This window comes from Leopardus geoffroyi, chromosome D4 (genome assembly GCF_018350155.1).
Source record: "Leopardus geoffroyi isolate Oge1 chromosome D4, O.geoffroyi_Oge1_pat1.0, whole genome shotgun sequence".
Taxonomy (NCBI): domain Eukaryota; kingdom Metazoa; phylum Chordata; class Mammalia; order Carnivora; family Felidae; genus Leopardus; species Leopardus geoffroyi.
Window position 1 is genome coordinate 43,171,324 of NC_059342.1, and position 18,372 is coordinate 43,189,695.

The 18,372-nt window shown below is 37.5% G+C and overlaps 1 protein-coding gene across 6 annotated transcripts in view; it reads left to right on the forward strand.

Annotated features, from left to right (window-relative positions):
* ADAMTSL1 (ADAMTS like 1) overlaps window positions 1–18,372 on the forward strand; it is an 884,660-nt gene that overhangs the window by 235,926 nt on the left and 630,362 nt on the right. For all 6 annotated transcript variants that reach the window (XM_045467757.1, XM_045467758.1, XM_045467756.1 and 3 more), the window contains exon 2: window positions 11,348–11,467. In XM_045467757.1, the coding sequence (XP_045323713.1) occupies window positions 11,348–11,467 (120 nt within the window). The remainder of the gene's footprint in view (window positions 1–11,347; window positions 11,468–18,372) is intronic.

Genomic DNA, 18,372 nt, shown 5'->3' on the forward strand with positions numbered 1-18,372 from the left:
TGATGGCTCAGAGCCTGGAGCCTGTTTCCGATTCTGTGTCTCCCTCTCTCTCTGCCCCTCCCCCGTTCATGCTCTGTCTCTCTCTGTCCCAAAAAAATAAATAAACGTTGAAAAAAAAAAATTAAAAATAAATAAATAAATAAATACATTGTTCTGTGACGTTAAATTTCTCTACATGTTTTTGTTCATCTTCTATTTTTATTTTTTTGTTGTTGTTGTCATTGTTTTAATGACTCCTTGTCTTGTCAAGGTGGCTATCTGCCTTAAAGATAAAACAGGTCTTTTTAAGCATTACTCTCCTCTACCCCACACCGTAAAGGTTATTTTCCTAGGGTAATGGAGTTTCTTTTCATTGACAGTCTGGGACAGATCTTTAAATTCAGCTACATCTGGTCACCTTGCCTCAAACCATATTATAGCAGTTACTCTAAATCAAACCTGAACTACGCACGAACATCTGTACCAAGAATTATGAGGCCCAGCTGAACATTTTGGGCCCGTATGTTCCATCTCACTTCTTTCTGCTTTAACCTTTTAGCAATTATCTTTACAATCTTTAGAAATGGTAATTAAAGTTGGTAAAAGAACAAACAGAATACTGCAATGTTTTTAAGCTCCAAACACCAGGTATATAAATGTCAGTGACTTAAATATGGTTATAAGAGTGTTTTTATTAACTCCCCCCACCGATCTTCTTGGGGATCATATTTAGCCTTTCCTTGAGGGAGTATAACACTGCTAATCAGCTCACATAGTTGGAAGCCATTAGCTAGGGACACCTGAAGCCACTCCAAGAACCTTTATTTTCCCAGACAAGTATGCTATAGCAGTAGGTATGGATAGGTATATTGACATCACAGTCTGTCTAAAGACATTTAGTCACTCCCCAACAAACAACCAACAGTACTTTCAAAGGTAAATAGATGGTTTTCGAAATGGACTCTTACAACCACTGCCTCCCCGCTCCCTGTGAATGTGTGCACAAATCTGTGAATGTGTGCACACAGAGTTGCTGATCTCAGCATAAGCTGACGGAGCCTCTTCTGATTGGTGACTATGAATTTGGAGACATTCATAAATATTGTTATTTTGATACATATTCTCATATGTCTGAAATATTTCTCCTTCTGCATTATAATGAGGAAATTTCTTTAGTAAGATTATATGCCCATAATTTTTTTTCTGTTCTTTACATTCGAATTACTGTTTACTCATTTCCCCATCTTCCTATATTAGAATATTCCTACCAGGGATGAGGTTATAGGGATTAGTGGAAAGGGAGCCACTGACAGTAGGATGGATGTTCTTTTTTTTTTTTTTTTTTTTCTCATTGCATTTGGGTCCATTAGAATAGTCCTAACAGGAATAGGCTGTCAAATGATTAATTTCCTTCCCCAAATCAGGGACCCTTGTTTATTGCCAAGGGGAATTTACTAATGTCAGGCAAAGACAATTTGTTACCAAATGTCAGAACCTTTAATAAAGTTGGAAACGTCTATATATCTTTTTATTTAGATTCCACTTCTTAGTATATTTAGTCCCAAAATTTCATTTATTATCAACTATTATCAACTATTATTTCAACTATTATCAATTTTGATTTAGATCATTATTTTAAGGGCTAGTGATAGAATATTCATCCTTTGTCTTGATTTCCTTCAAACCAGAAGTAACTTATCCCATTATATTGGGAACAGATTTTCTCTTCCTTCCCTTGGTCTCTGAGTCACTGATTTTTAGGATCAGATTGTAATGATGTTGGGCAGCAGGGCTACCTTTGGTCTCTTTGAGTCCATATACATTCTTATTTCCTCCTATTACTTGATAAGGATTCTCAGAAATGGAACTAGGGATTTTTTGGGGGGTCAAAGAAAACTTTCTGTCCAGTTACTTATTTAATAAACATTTAACTGTCCCCCTTGTGCCAAGAACTCATAACCCTGGCATCAATCATTTCACTCTCTCTCCACTGGCATTTAAATATAGGTGTCTACTCAGCACAGTAGCTGGTTGCCTAAGTGATTTAGATGATTATTCTAATCTGATGAGAATTTACAGCATCACTATCTTAATTCTTAATTAACTATGAGCCCAAATATGGGCACAAATAGATGTTATAAAATCCTTTCAGTAGAAAAAAAGTTTAACAGTGTGGTTTTCAGTGCTATACTTTGTGAGTAGTATTGAAACCTAAATCTTACCCATGGGACATAAACTTGGCTACCTCTCAGTATTCACAGAAAAACTAAATGAAGAAAGAACAACAATAAACTGATCATTTGAGGGTGTGTTTGTATGTTTAAACTTCTGATATGTCTACATCCCTTTCTCCCAACCTGGAAGTAAATGGATGCCTTTCCAAGAGTAGTAAGAACATTGTAGCTGCTTCAAAGCTCTGGCCGGAATCCACTTCTATCATCAGCATTGCAATTTGTATAGAAATTTTGACTCTTCCTTGATGATGGTGGAGATTCCAAAATGTGAACCAGTTTCTCTGTGTTTTAACACCCCAAATTCTAGTCACAACCCATAGAGCAAACTTGTGAGGAGTAGGACATTCCGAAGGGGGAGTCTTACCTTTTACTTCACCAATCATGTGAGCCAACAATTGTGAGTCAGAATACTAACCGGTATTCTCTGGAGCCACTGAGAGTCAGGTCAAGCAGGGGAAGGATTGTTGCTTGGTTATAATGGGACCAAATGTGAAGTACAAGACAAAGTATATGTAGACATGGTTTGAGTTTCTGACTGTATCTTAAAGTCAAATGCAAAATCTTTTGTTATTATTCACTGCTTTTGATTTTTAGTTTTAAACTACCTTTCCCTTCTTTTTCCTCTAAGGGCTAGAGAATAGAGTGACTTGAAAGACTTCCTTGTTTCCTGTATTTACCTATGTCCCTCTCTAAAATCTCTGTATGTTTGATCGCTCAGCCCCATTAGAGAGAACATATACCACAACAATAAATTGCTTCCATGCCTTCCTGGATCTAATGAGATTCTATTCTGGGAGCTGGTATTTCTACATTCCTGGGTTCTCTATGGAGTACTCTGGTGTGCCAACAGTCAGAAAGAGGAGTCAATGTTTGAAGCAGGAAATGAGACTGTAATTGGAGAAGCAATCTTCATCACGGGGTGCATATGCTAGCACATGACAGTTTTGTGCTTCCTGAGGAGCAGTCCTGGGGAGTCTAAAAACCCTATAGAAATAGATAGATGTCTCAATAATGATGGCTTCTTTCTTGCCCTATTCCTGTAGGTGAATAACCAGGTTTGAATACAGCAGAGACTTGAGTTTTTTAGAGCTACAGTCTCTGGTTCATAATCCAACATAGCCATGGGCTATGTGTAAAATTCCTCCATTTCTCACATTTATGTTTTCTCATCTGCAAAACTAACACCACGGAATCTAAAACATAATGGGGTACCAGTTTTGGTGCATTTTTTTTAATAATATGCTAACTACCATATGACTGCTAGGGGATTTTTGACATATCGGGTGTAAAGTAACCATATTTTCCAAACCCCAAATCAGGGAACCTGGTTTAACCAGGAGAAATAAAATTTTTAAAATGTGAGTTACCCCAGAAGTTTTCAAGTCACAGTCAATATTTAGTTGAATTCAGGGGCGGGGAATTGATAGCTCAAAAAGCCATAGGCTGTTCTTGGGAAAAAATTATAATAAGTTGAATATAATGTTGTCATAAATATATTTGCATGGGGAACCAATAAAAGAATGCCTAACAATGATGAAAATGAGTATGCTTGGATAATCCTTGTTAATATTTTCTGTTGGCATAAATAAGCCATTAAAGATAGATCCATGTCAAGGGGTTCTTATCTCAGCCCACATATCTTCTCATTCTCCAAACTGTCCCTTGGCAAGCTCATTCATGCTAAGTATCATCCACTCCCCATAGGATGCTACCACTTACATATCATCTCCAGACGGGTCTCTTTCTACTGCACAGAGCTCAGCTTTCTTTGTCCGAGGCACCTCGGACTCCACTTCTCTGGAACCAAACTCTGCATCTAACTCACATAATTGCTTGTCCCACTGTACTTCCTGTTTGTTGAAAGTGCTGCTAACCACTCTGTTCTTCTGCTCAAACCCAGGCAGAAAATATAGATATAACCTAAGACTTATCAGTTGCATTCAGCTGGCCACCAAATCTTCTGGTCCTTTACTTTCCTACCAGCCCCTCAGGTCTTCATGAGTTCTCATCAGGGTGATTGCAGTGATCTGAAACTGGTCACCTCATCTCCAGTCTTACCACCTCAGAGCCACCAGGATGCACTTCTAAACTATTAAGTCCAAGCAAGACTGGCTGCTTCAGTCTTTCAGTGAGCATGATGCATAATCTGGCCTCTGTGCATGATACATATTCTCTTCTCATCCCTTGCTCTCACGTCCCTATGCACTCTTGCCATGCTAAATCACTTAAAACACACCAAACAGAACAAGGCATCTCAAGCCTTGTTCTCAACCCCAGGGTGTTCTTCCTAGAACAAGAATCCTCATTTACCCAATCCCATTCCCCTTGTCCAGCTAGTAAATCCCCACTCTTCCTTCAACATCACTTTAAACTCTTTCATAATCCTTCTTCAGAGAGGTAATCACCATTGCTCTATATTCTCCTAGCATCCTGTGCTTACCTAGAATTTTTCATTGTATTAATTAGAGCAGGTAAGCCATAGTAACAAATAACGTCTAACATGGGCAGTGGTTCCAACACGGTAGACTGTCACTTCTTGATCAGGTTACCATGTTAGATAAGCAAACAGGTCATGGGATGGCCTTCCTGCATGCAGTCATTCAGGGAGCCAGGCTAATAGAACCCCTGACACCTTTAATAATTGACTTTAGGAGCACCTGAATGTCTCAGTTGGTGAAGTGTCAGACTCTCGGTTTCTGCTCAGGTCATGATCTTGCAGTTCATGGGATCTAGCCCCATGCCGGGCTCCATGCTGATAGCATAGAGCCTGATTGGGATTCTCTATCTCTCCTTCTCTTTCTCTGCCCCTCCCCCACTTGGACATGCTTGCAGGCACTGGTGCTCTCTTTCTCAAAATAAATAAACTTTAAACAAACAAACAAAAACCAATTGACTTAAGATTTCCTTGAGGCTCTCTCCATGCAAAACAGACCCGAGAGCAACAGAGCATGGAGGAAGGAATGTGGGAGATTTTTATGAGCAGGCCTGGTGTATCTCCCCTCACTTCTACCAGCTAAAACTCAGCCACCTTAACTGCAAAGGAGGCTAGGAAATGTGCTCTAGGTGTACCAATGATAATGAAAAGTTGTAGCTTTTGGTGAGCATCTAGAAGACTCTGTCAGAGCCAAGTACTTGTTAGGATAGTGCCCTGAAAGGAAGAAATATGCCCTAGAGTAAAGCTCCTGGCACTTGACAGCACTTGAGTAATTGCGTGTACATATGACACACATAAATGTGTGTACCTATGTGTACATATGACAAAACAAATGGGTAAAATACTACTTTGGATTTAAAGAATAATTTAAAAAATCAGATTGAAATAGAGGTATAAGATTTACATATTTGTGTATCTTTATGTATTTATGTATCTCCTCCATTAAAATAGTATTTCTAAAACATATAGAATATAATAATTACTATCCATGGTTTGTAGATACAGATATTCAAAACTAACTTAATCCATCAAACTTGTATGTTGTTATCTATTCTCAATATTAAATTGAATTTTAGTTTAATTAAGACCTGCTGCCTTGTTATCACATAAAAGTATTTGGGAAGTTGAACATTTTGGTAAGAATTGTGAGTCTTATAAAATGTCAATGTTCTTAGGAAATACGAACAAGCAGAATGCTTTCTAAAACAAATACACAGCTATGACTGAAAGTTAAAGTATAAATCAAATGGACAAAGTGTTTGCTGATTATCCTTCCTTTTTGTGGCATTGAGTATTCAGTCTTTCTATGTGACACCTCACTTTCTCTTTTGGCAGACATTTGAGTCATTCTGTCTATTTCTTTAATCAGTGTAACAAAAGAAACCTGGTTTTTTGTTTGTTTGTTTGTTTGTTTTGTTTATTTTGTTTTGTTTTTACAGGCACAAAAGTTCTCCCAAAGCAAATGCCCATAAGTTTATTAGTCTCTTCAGATTTTAGCTTTTAAAAACTATAGCATTACATGACTTAAGATGGCCACCATTTTGAATCATGGAGTTAGAATTCAAAATGGCCTCAGATTGTTGGAGAAATGATTAACGAAATGTTAACTTTAGTAATGATCAACATACATTAGTCCTCTTGCAAACAGTAACATTAAAACACATCAATTCTAGGTTACTTTAAATTCAGGTTTTAGGGGTGCCTGAGTGACACAGGTGGTCAAGCACCTGACTGGTTTTCAGCTCAGGTCTTGATCTCAGGGTCATGAGTTCAAGCCCCACATTGGCCTGTGTGCCTGGCATATAAGCCTACTTAAGAAAAAAGAAAATAAAGTAAAATAAAATAAAATAATTTTCATTCTGACCTTTTTGAGAAAAGTTTGCACAAATGAGACTTTTCTTTATCTAGAACTTAAACAACTGTGAGTGGCCCTGAGCACTGAGCCCATGAATTTGCAATGCAACCAACAGGAAGTAGAGAATCCCTGAAAGCTTCTGATCAGGGAAGTTACAGGGTCAAGACAGGTTTTGAAGTGTATGTAACTAAAGACTCAAGGAATGATTGCCCCTGATGAGAAAATAAATGAGAAATTTAATTTTAAATGTAACAGGAATAAGTTAGGTTAACCAGAAGGAAACGTTTCCAAGAATTAGTCTGCAATTCTAGCTCTGCTTCATTAGTACTGGTTGATTCTTATTAAACAGTGTAGGAAACACTAGTAAAACAATGAAACAAGATAACCCCTCACTGGCCCTGCCTCTTGATGATTATATCAATTTTCTGTTGCTGCCATAACAAATTACCACAGATTTAATGGCTGAAAACCATACATAAGTACTATCTCATGATTTCTGTAGGTCAGAAGTTTGGCAAGGCATGGCTGGATTCTCCATTCAGAGTCTCACTGGGCTAAAATCAAAGTATTGGCCAAAGACATAGCTCTTCTTTAGGGCAAAGGGCCTTTTCCAAGCTCTCCATTGTTGGCAGAACATATTCTCTTCTCATGCTTCCCATGTGCCCCCCTTGATCTTCAAGCCAAAATGACAGGTTAGGTCCTTGTCACGCTTTGAATTTTTTTGACTTTCTCTCCTGCCCTCAGCCCAGACAAAGTTCTGTTTTTAAGGCATTCTGTGATTATATTGGGTCCAATGGATAATCCAGGCTACTAACCCTGTTTTGAAGTCAACTAGTAAGTAAACTTAATTACAGCTGCAAAGCTCTTTTGCCACGTTAAGCAATATATTCTCAGATATGATACTAGGGTGTCAAGGGGCCCAAGATTCTGTCTACCCCAATGATACCAACTATGCTGTATAACAGAGGTCATTTAAATATAAATTATAAATATAAATTATAGATGGGGTGCCTGGGTGGCTCAGTCGGTTAAGCAGCCGACTTCGGCTCAGGTCATGATCTCGCGGTCCGTGAGTTCGAGCCCCGCGTCGGGCTCTGTGTTGACAGCTCAGAGCCTGGAGCCTGTTTCAGATTCTTTGTCTCCCTCTCTCTGACCCTCCCCCATTCATGCTCTGTCTCTCTCTGTCTCAAAAATAAATAAACGTTAAAAAAAATTTAAAAAAAGTTACAGAAAGTTATATTCCTTTCCAAAGGGCTTAAGGATTAAAATTATTTTAATTTATTATGAATTACTACAGACATTTCAAGAAGGCATAAATCAACATGATGAACAGCCTCATATTCTGGGTTTTTTTTTTTGGTGTTCATATTTTATTTTTATTTTTTTTATTTTTTTTTCAATATATGAAATTTATTGTCAAATTGGTTTCCATACAACACCCAGTGCTCATCCCAAAAGGTGCCCTCCTCAATACCCATCAACCACCGTTCCCCCCCCCCCCCATCAACCCTCAGTTTGTTCTCAGTTTTTAAGAGTCTCTTATGCTTTGGATCTCTCCCACTCTAACCTCTTGTTTTGTTTTTTTTTCCTTCCCCTCCCCCATGGGTTTCTCTTAAGTTTCTCAGGATCCACATAAGAGTGAAACCATATGGTATCGGTATTTCTCTGTATGGCTTATTTCACTTAGCCTCACACTCTTCAGTTCCATCCATGTTGCTACAAAGGGCCATATTTCATTCTTTCTCATTGCCACGCAGTACTCCATTGTGTATATAAACCGCAATTTCTTTATCCATTCATCAGTTGATGGACATTTAGGCTCTTTCCATAATTTGGCTATTGTTGAGAGTACTGCTATAAACATTGGGGTACAAGTGCCCCTATGCATCAGTACTCCTGTATCCCTTGGGTAAATTCCTAGCAGTGCTACTGCTGGGTCATAGGGTAGGTCTATTTTTAATTTTCTGAGGAACCTCCACACTGTTTTCCAGAGTGGCTGCACCAGTTTGCATTCCCACCAACAGTGCAAGAGGGTTCCCGTTTCTCCACATCCTCTCCAGCATCTATAGTCTCCTGATTTGTTCATTTTGGCCACTCTGACTGGTGTGAGGTGATATCTGAGTGTGGTTTTGATTTGTATTTCCCTGATGAGGAGCGATGTTGAGCATCTTTTCATGTGCCTGTTGGCCATCTGGATGTCTTCTTTAGACAAGTGTCTATTCATGTTTTCTGCCCATTTCTTCACTGGGTTATTTGTTTTTTGGGTGTGGAGTTTGGTGAGCTCTTTATAGATTTTGGATACTAGCCCTTTGTCCGATATGTCATTTGCAAATATCTTTTCCCATTCCGTTGGTTGCCTTTTAGTTTTGTTGGTTGTTTCCTTTGCAGTGCAGAAGCTTTTTATCTTCATAAGGCCCCAGTAGTTCATTTTTGCTTTTAATTCCCTTGCCTTTGGGGATGTGTCAAGTAAGAAATTGCTACGGCTGAGGTCAGAGAGGTCTTTTCCTGCTTTCTCCTCTAGGGTTTGGATGGTTTCCTGTCTCACATTCAGGTCCTTTATCCATTTTGAGTTTATTTTTGTGAATGGTGTGAGAAAGTGGTCTAGTTTCAACCTTCTGCATGTTGCTGTCCAGTTCTCCCAGCACCATTTGTTAAAGAGACTGTCTTTTTTCCATTGGATGTTCTTTCCTGCTTTGTCAAAGATGAGTTGGCCATACGTTTGTGGGTCTAGTTCTGGGGTTTCTATTCTATTCCATTGGTCTATGTGTCTGTTTTTGTGCCAATACCATGTTGTCTTGATGATTACAGCTTCGTAGTAGAAGCTAAAGTCTGGGATTGTGATACCTCCTGCTTTGGTCTTCTTCTTCAAAATTACTTTGGCTATTCGGGGCCTTTTGTGGTTCCATATGAATTTTAGGATTACTTGTTCTAGTTTCAAGAAGAATGCTGGTGCAATTTTGATTGGGATTGCATTGAATATGTAGATAGCTTTGGGTAATATTGACATTTTGACAATATTTATTCTTCCAATCCATGAGCACGGAATGTTTTTCCATTTCTTTATATCTTCTTCAATTTCCTTCATAAGCTTTCTATAGTTTTCAGCATACAGATCTTTTGCATCTTTGGTTAGATTTATCCCTAGGTATTTTATGCTTCTTGGTGCAATTGTGAATGGGACCAGTGTCTTTATTTGTCCTTCTGTTGCTTCATTATTAGTGTATAAGAATGCAACTGATTTCTGTACATTGATTTTGTATCCTGCAACTTTGCTGAATTCATGTATCAGTTTTAGCAGACTTTTGGTGGAGTATATCGGATTTTCCATGTGTAATATCATGTCATCTGCAAAAAGTGAAGAACAGCCTCATATTCTTAATGATGTTACCAATACCATAAAAAGGTATAAAATTTAAAAGATATAAAAATTGATGGGGCGCCTGGGTGGTGCAGTCGGTTAAGCGTCCGACTTCAGCCAGGTCACGATCTCATTGTCCATGAGTTTGAGCCCCGCGTCAGGCTCTGGGCTGATGGCTCAGAGCCTGCAGCCTGTTTCTGATTCTGTGTCTCCCTCTCTCTCTGCCCTTCCCCCGTTCATGCTCTGTCTCTCTCTGTCCCAAAAATAAATAAACGTTGAAAAAAAAAATAAAAAAAAAAGATATAAAAATTGAAAAGTTAAACTAATATGAATATAATATAGTACCTATTTATAATATCCATTACAGATATAAAAGTTAAACTAATATGAAGATAATATGAAGATAATACCATACCCATTTATAATATCCATTACAGATATTATAAATATCGTCAAAGAAATTCATGTAAGTTAAAAGCTTGCATTTTAATTGTTCCTTGAGCAGAATGTGCTTTTGATAATAATAATGTTGAATGATTACTATATGTAAATCCCTGTACTAAGTACATTACATGTATTCTTTCCTGTCTTCTCAGCAATTCAAAAATGCTGATATCATTCCTATTTTACATTGAGTAAACTGAGGTTCAGAGAGGTATTGGGAAGCCTGGGTGAATTAATTGTTCCTAGGATTTATAGGAGTTACTCAACTATTTGTCCTTCACCAAAGGAGGTTTGAGTAGCTCAGTAGCACAATGTGATAATGATAAGAAAGGGGTTTTAGAGTCAGACCTGTATTTGAGTCCTCATTTCAACACTTACACTTGACAAATTCCTGAAACCCTTTTGCCTCCAGTTCCTAATTTGTAAAGTGTGGCTAATAACAGTCACCTCCTGGGGCTGGTGCAAGATAACATGTGTAAAGAACCTGGTATGTGATAAGCTCTAGATAAAAGCTCTCCAATACTTCCCTCCAGAGTAGCTGAAGAGCATCTGTTTCTAAATCATTTGAATAACTTGGAAAGTCAGTTATGTGCCCAGGCCAGCTTCTCCTTATCTGGTAGATATGTAACAGGTCATCAAGATTCACCTAGATGCTCAGATCCATGGTATAGATCCCTGTGGGTCCAAGACACCTGTACAGCACATAAATATAGATAGCTCAATAGAATACATCTAGGCACCTGACCACACTTGATCTGGCCTGAAAGATAACTTACAATCACTGAATTTTGACATCGCACACCAGTCAATTAAGAGGTGCCAACTTAGCAGTGGACTTTCCTGGCATCCATCCAAGGAGTCACATGCCAGAATATTCTAGCGACTCTCACATTAATATGTATTTGCATGCATTGTTTTTGATTGCTCTAATCAGACTTGAAATGAATCCAAGAAGTTTCCTCAACTCAGAGACATTAATTCTTCAATGTTCCCCTCCCTCCAGGCTTTGTCTGAAGGCTGAATTTGCTATCTTATCTCCCTAGGTATGCGGAGACCAAAGCCAAGGAGCTGTTTTCCTGAGGGAATTTACGCTAATTCGAAGAGAGAGTCTTCATGAAGATTTCCTGTCTGACCTCTTGAATAGTCACAAAACTGAAGACCCGGTATAGTGTCTCTTTTATTTATTCTTAGAAACACTGTAGTTCCGTCGCTAATTTTGACTTGTGGTGGTGGTTGGTTTTAGCAAATCCGAAGAGGTCTGGATGGTATTTTCTCATATCCGTGACCAGAGGGAAGCAAAGCAATAGCTCAGTGGACAGACTGTATGGGGCAACATTCTACCCTCTCCTGGGTCTGGCAAGCCTCAAACATTTTACTTGAGCATTAAAGTTTGTTTGGGGCAACGTGTGGAGGATTCACATTAAAATAACTGATGTTTTGCCAGCGAGTCTGAATATGAAATGATAATCATTTAAATGAGTGAAGAAAAAAAAGGAGATTTATATGTAAATTGTTTTATGAGTCAGTGGAAATTCCACCATCTTCCCATACTGGTTTCTTTGTGGATATTTTTACTTCAAAGTGTTAGTCATATTTATTTTATGAAAGTTTGTTTCTCTGGTGGTGGTTTTGGGGAAAAAAAAAAAAAATGAAAGTCTCCAAAGTGAACTCTGAGATGAAAACAAGTAGTATAGTTGACGGTTGCTGTCAAGATTCAGGGTCCACTCTACTTGCAAATCAAGTCATAATTTGTATTCTGTGCTTTATTGTGAGAATTGGATGGATAACTTCGGAAAGTTTCAAATGTGGCTCTTCATTGTGATGACCTTGTGCTCGAAAGGGACCACACTGGAATTAGAGATTTCTTCTCCACTCAGAAAATAATGACTTAGGTCATGTCCAAAGCAAACACACAAGTGGCTTTATTTCTACCTCTTGTGTCCTGCCCCCTTATAGCCTCTCTCCGGAGGGTGTTTTGGGCACATTAATCTCACAAACTTCTAGATACTGAGTAAATCCGCTCTCTCAGTAGCCACTCATGGTCAGCTCTTACTGTTTCTGTCATTTCCATCTTCTCTGTGACAGACATTCATATTCTTTTCAAAGCTTGTGCCCCAACATGGACAAGAACAGTGGGAAAGCTTCCCAAAGGAACTATAATTTTCATGTGGTTCATATATATATGTATTTCTCAGTAAACTCAGAAAATGCAGAGCCTGCCTATTAAACTTTTATTGTTTGCTCAAGGCTTTTTTTGTGTGTTATCTACTACGGTACACACACATTGCCACCTAAGTTTTATTACTTCTTTCTGAGAACATTATCTTGTCATTATATTTTAACTTTGCCCCATTTGGTGTTATGCAAAATCTGAACTATGTTAGCTCACTTCAGATTTGGTTTATGAAAAGTCCTGTTAAGTACTGCTCCGTGGATACCATATGCAAACCTCATAAGCAAGTCTAATTATTACGTAATTTATACCATAAAGGAAATTGAATAATATGAACTAGTTATGAACATAATGGAATTGTCATAGCGGTGCCACTAAAAACAATTTTGGTCACTTGGCAAGCATTGAAGGGTGTCATGAACATTATTATTACATAGTATTACATTGATTTACATCATAATGAAAACTGTTCATGCTGCAGAATTTTCTCAAACTCACTGAGGTCATAAGTAATTGAGTGGGTGGTAGCATTTAACCTGAAAGAGGAATTACCTACCAGCACAAATAGTCAGAACTGGGGTTGTATAAGAAAATGGCAGGGAAGAGAAAAGATCAAAGCCTCCTGAATACCAGAAGCTAATCCAGTCTCCTAATAAATTTATGTAATTCTAACAATTTCTTTGGAAGGTATGTCTCTCTATCTGAGAACTTTGCTTGGCCCATAGGATATAAAACTTTGCAAGTATAGCTTTATTTTCTAGATAGGCATTGAAAGATCAATCACCACAGTCTCAGTATTTGTCTAAGGGGAAGAGTTCAAACAGGAGTTGTTACTTGTATCAATAGCCAGAACAGTGAAATTCCCTTTGTGGCCAGGTATATATGAGTTTCTGCTACATGGCGGGGCAACTCTGCAACAGGATGGGGGGAATCATCAAGGAGAAAACTTCCTGGTATAGGTTGCAAAACCACTTCACAAAGGCAAACGGGTAAGAGGAAAAATGGTTGAGTCATAATCTGTTTGTCCAATTCTGTCTGCTTACAGTCTGCTTAAAAGTAAGTTCTCCTTAATAGCCCAGGGACATCCATGATCATATTTCACTGCCCCTACCGAATTAGCAGCTCTACTCCTTGAGATGGGGATCCATGTTGACTCTCACCTCCTTAGCACCCACCCCTGCACTTGCATATGATAAGTGCTCAGTTGTGGTAAGTGTTGATGGAAAAAACCCACCATGACTATTCTTAGCATTTTTTTTTTTTTAATTGAAAACATGGTGAGAATTCCATCACAGGCTACTCCTGAAAAGGGCCTTATATATGTGAAAATCCTTCTAAATGCAAAGCGTTCTTGTTAAAATAGTATGAATAACTTCAGTTTTTAATGAGGTGATGAGAGAACATTTGGGATTATCTTCATGATGTCCTTTCAAGTCAGTGTATATGTTTGTAACAAAGAATGTGCACACGGGGGTTGCCTACTGGAAATTTATAGTTGTGGAAGTAACAAATTTATCCCCAATATGTATAACATCTTGGACAGAAGTGGCATTCAGTGTAGGAAACACCCTGTCACACTTTTGTTTAAAATAATTGCTATCCTCATTTTAGGTCTTTCATTTTTCTTCTCTCATGACCTTTCTTTATCCTTTCAAATAATTTTTGAAAACCAGAGCAGCCTGACTTGACTTATTTGTGGATCTCTTTCACTCAAAAGCTTATTTTGGTCATTTTTGACCTTAAAGTGACACTTCCTCAACTAGGGTCTCTTGGCACAGATTGACTTTTACATTGAATTAGAAAAACTCTCTAGTTAACTTTCTCTCCAAGGGCTAATTCCACTCTCCACATTTTGAAAAGCAGTCTAAGGGAGCCATTTGTCTAGAATCCACAGCAGGCGACTAAACTTCTAATCATTGTCTGAAACTCTGCATGTATGTGATTTGCATTGTTTGCAGAAATAGGATGTTTGTCAAAGGCTGTTATTCATTATTGGAAGAGTGGAGGGATAGATCATGTTGTCTTTGATTGTGAGCTGGATACAAAATTCGGATCACAATTAACATGAAATTCACTACAAAATGGGATTTTCTTCAGTATGTAATTTAGGGCAAACCTCATTTGCCTGCAGCTTTGTGGTTCACAAAGTGGTTATTTAAGCCATCTTGTACCTAAATGAAAGTAATTTGAATAATTTCTTATTTAATAATAATTTATTATGTTATTTAAATTGAGGGTAGAATGTTCCTTTAATGACTAGTGAAATAGAGGTGAGCTTTCAGGAAGGGATGCTCAAAAAGGCCTATTTTTAATAATTGTGTGTGAAAAGGGAGTTTGTTTTTAAGGTCAAGTCGGTAATTCTCCAAAACTTAACTGAAACAAAAAATGCAGTTGATTAAAAACGGTTCTGCTTTAGAGTAAATTATTTTTTCTTACTCAGTTTAGGCAGGGGAGCTGGTAAGGACAAGTATTATTTCTATGAACTGAAAAATGAGTTCAACCAACACATAAACACTTACGTAAAATGGAATATAACTGTTTCCATATGTTCTCAAGGTGTTCACCACCCTCCTCCCCAACCTGCCAAGGGAAAGGAAACACTGGAATTTAACTGCTAACGTCTGAAGATAATAACTTAATTTGCTTAATTGTACTTCTCAACTGGCTACTATTTTAGAGTATTTAGTGGACCTAAGCACAAGGAAGTAGCCATGTGTCAAAAGCATTTAAGTTACTGAACATGAGCATTGACCCCCTTTGTTGACCTCTCACTAGCATCTTCCCACCTGAACCTATTCCGCACGCCCTGGACAGAATTGCCTTTTCCCAGAACAAATAGTTGGATCTGTTTGTTCCCCCTAAGTGTTTGTGGAATAAAGAGTAGAAGGAATTAACATTTAATGGCAAATGTACACGCTCAAAGTGGCATGCGATTTCCCAAAGCCTTATGGATGAGGGACCAGCGTATTTTTTTCTTAACTGATTTTATGTAAAGAAGAAATGTGCAGTCATATTGAAGGAGCCAGGTGTTTAAAAAGTAGAAGTCCAGGGCGCCTGGGTGGCTCGGTCGGTTAATCGTCCGACTCTTGGTTTCAGCTCAGGTCATGATCTCACGGTTTGTGCATTCGAGCCCTGCATTGGGTTCTGTGCTGACAGCACAGAGCCTGCCTGGGATTTTCTCTCTCCCTTTCTCTCTGCCTCTCTTCCACTCTCTCTGTTTCTCAAAATAAATAAACTTAAAAAAATTTTTAAATAAATAAGTAAATAATGGAAGTCCATTCCAATTCAATGTGTAAGTTTTATGGCACACTTATAGGTATAACTTGAATTGGCGATCCCTTGGGAAAATATACTGAGACAGAAAGAGTAGATTTGGTTTCTAGTACATTTGCTAGTTCATGTTATATAATATGATGTCACCAAGAAAAAATCAGAACACCCTACAAATTATATATATGTCGCCCTTTGAGGGTTTTAAATATTTTACTTGCCTGTGTTTGCAAGACTTATCTAATGCATTCTGACTCTACCAGTCATGAACTGTTGAAAAAAATTACTTTAAGTTCAGTATATGAATATTTTATATAACTTCACATTTTCTGATTATTTTTTGATATTTGAAACCAGTACTCTACATCATTTCTACATTTCTGTCAGGACAGAGGAAGCTTGGAGAAGGCCAAATATGCACCAAGAACTTTCCTAAGGAGTTTATACAAATTTCTCAGAACAACCTGAGATAGGCAATAGTAGCTCCATTTTCGGTAGTGATGACCAATTGGGAATGTAATTTTTGAAAGATACCACTTGTAATTGTAACAAAACTATAAGAATGTAGGTCTCAAAAAGATATTAAACCTGAATGGAATGTCAATGAATAACTCAAACATGGATTTTATTAATAGCATGCTAATACTCATTGAAGATATATGTTCAATATTACTAGTCATCAGGGATGTACAAATTAAAACAAGGATACAGCACTGATGCCCATCAGATTGGCAAAAAATTAAGAGTTGACAAAGGCATTATCAGTGAGCAAGAAAGATAGTAAGAAACAGTCCTATATTTCTGTTGGGGTATAAATCAGAATAGCCAGTTTAAAGAGCAACTTTCCAGTATCTGTAAAGTTGAGTATATGCGTGTCCTAAATCCCACCAATTTCTCTTTAGGAATGTACCCTAGAGAAACACTTACACAGACATCAACAAAGTATTAAATGTTATGGCCTAAAATTGAAAGAAAACCTTAAATATTCATTAGAAGGTAAGTAGATGAACTACTAGTGGTTTATTTAAAAAAGAAAATACTGTAGGCGCAGTTAAAATAAATGACTAGATCTGTATACATTGGATCAATCTCAAAAATATAGTGTTGAGGGGGAATGATACCACTTCATAATATATAATTTATATCAATTTGAGTATCACATAAATATTTATTAGATGTTCAGAAGAAATGATTATGTAGAAAAACAAGGGTGCGAAAAATTTGCTCCAACAACGTCATGTTGGTGACTCTCTGCATAGGAAGAAAAGAAGGGCATCAGGTTGGGGCCATGTGCATGGTACACTTTAATCATATCCATATTTTATTTTTCAAAGAAGAATATGATAAGATGTCACTATATGTTTACATTGAGAATGGTCACAAAGAAAGTTTATTATTCCTTGCACTTTTTATGTTTGGAATATTTTTAAATATATGTATAATAAAACCTTCAGGGTAATGTCTGGCAAAAATCAGCACCAAATGAATGCTGTTTTTATTAGCAGTGGTTGAACCGGCAAATCATTGAAACAAAGTGACAAAACTCAGTGCCCAAGATTTAATATATACACTATTCCCATTTTTGCTTCAGAATATAATTAAGGAGTAGTCAAATGTATGACAACAGAATACAAGATCATGGGGCCTCCTATCAGTTCATGAACTGCAGCTCTAGTAAATAATGTCAGGATGATGAATCTCAGTATTTAAGGAGAAGGACTACTTCTTTACCCTTGACCTTTGTAATTAACTGGAAAAAAAAAAAAAACCCATTATCCTCAGGGGGAAAATTTTTTTTTCTTTTTCAATTTCTAATTTCTTTGCAACTTATACAGTTCCTATCTGTTGTTTATGAGATGTCCATCATTTGCTAGGATTCTGTCATTTACTGCAAACACAAATAGATATCAAGATTAATTATCTAAAGGGCACTGGAGGTAATATAATGTGAAGCATTAAAAATTTCAACTCTCGGGGTGTCTGGGTTGCTCAGTTGGTTAAGTTCCCGACTCTTGATTTCAGCTCAGGCCATGATCTCACAGTTTGTGAGTTCAAGCCCCACATAGGGCTCTGCGCTGACAGTGGGGAGGCTGCTTGGGATTCTCTGTCTCCCTTTCTCTCTCTCTGCCCCTCCCCCACTTGCTCTCTATGTCTCAAAATAAATAAATAAATATTTTAAAAAAACTCAAGTCTCATGCAAGCAGATTTTTAAGAGCAATCAACCTCTCAAATAAAAAAAAATGTACTTCTTTTAAAAAATTAACATCAGTTAGAAATATATAAATAACAGGTGTGAATTTTAGGACTCTGTTAGAGTGCATTTTCAGGTTTCATACTCTGAGATCCTCCCCAAAGAAACTTTGTCAGCACTGATGAAATTTCAGTATTAAATAAATTCTTCCTAGTTCATTCCAACTTTGTTCCTTTAAACTAGTATTCAAATTCCTGAGATAGTCTTCACTGACAGTTATCCTAAAGTAAGCGAGACTACTTCGAAATGAATATCGGATATCTTCAGTAAAAGTTATAAATGTGAGGAGCTGAGTCTTTGCTGCTTTTCTCTGGAACTTGGCTAATAAGCATAAACTCCTCAGATTTAAATTGCTCCTCAGAAAATCACTTGGG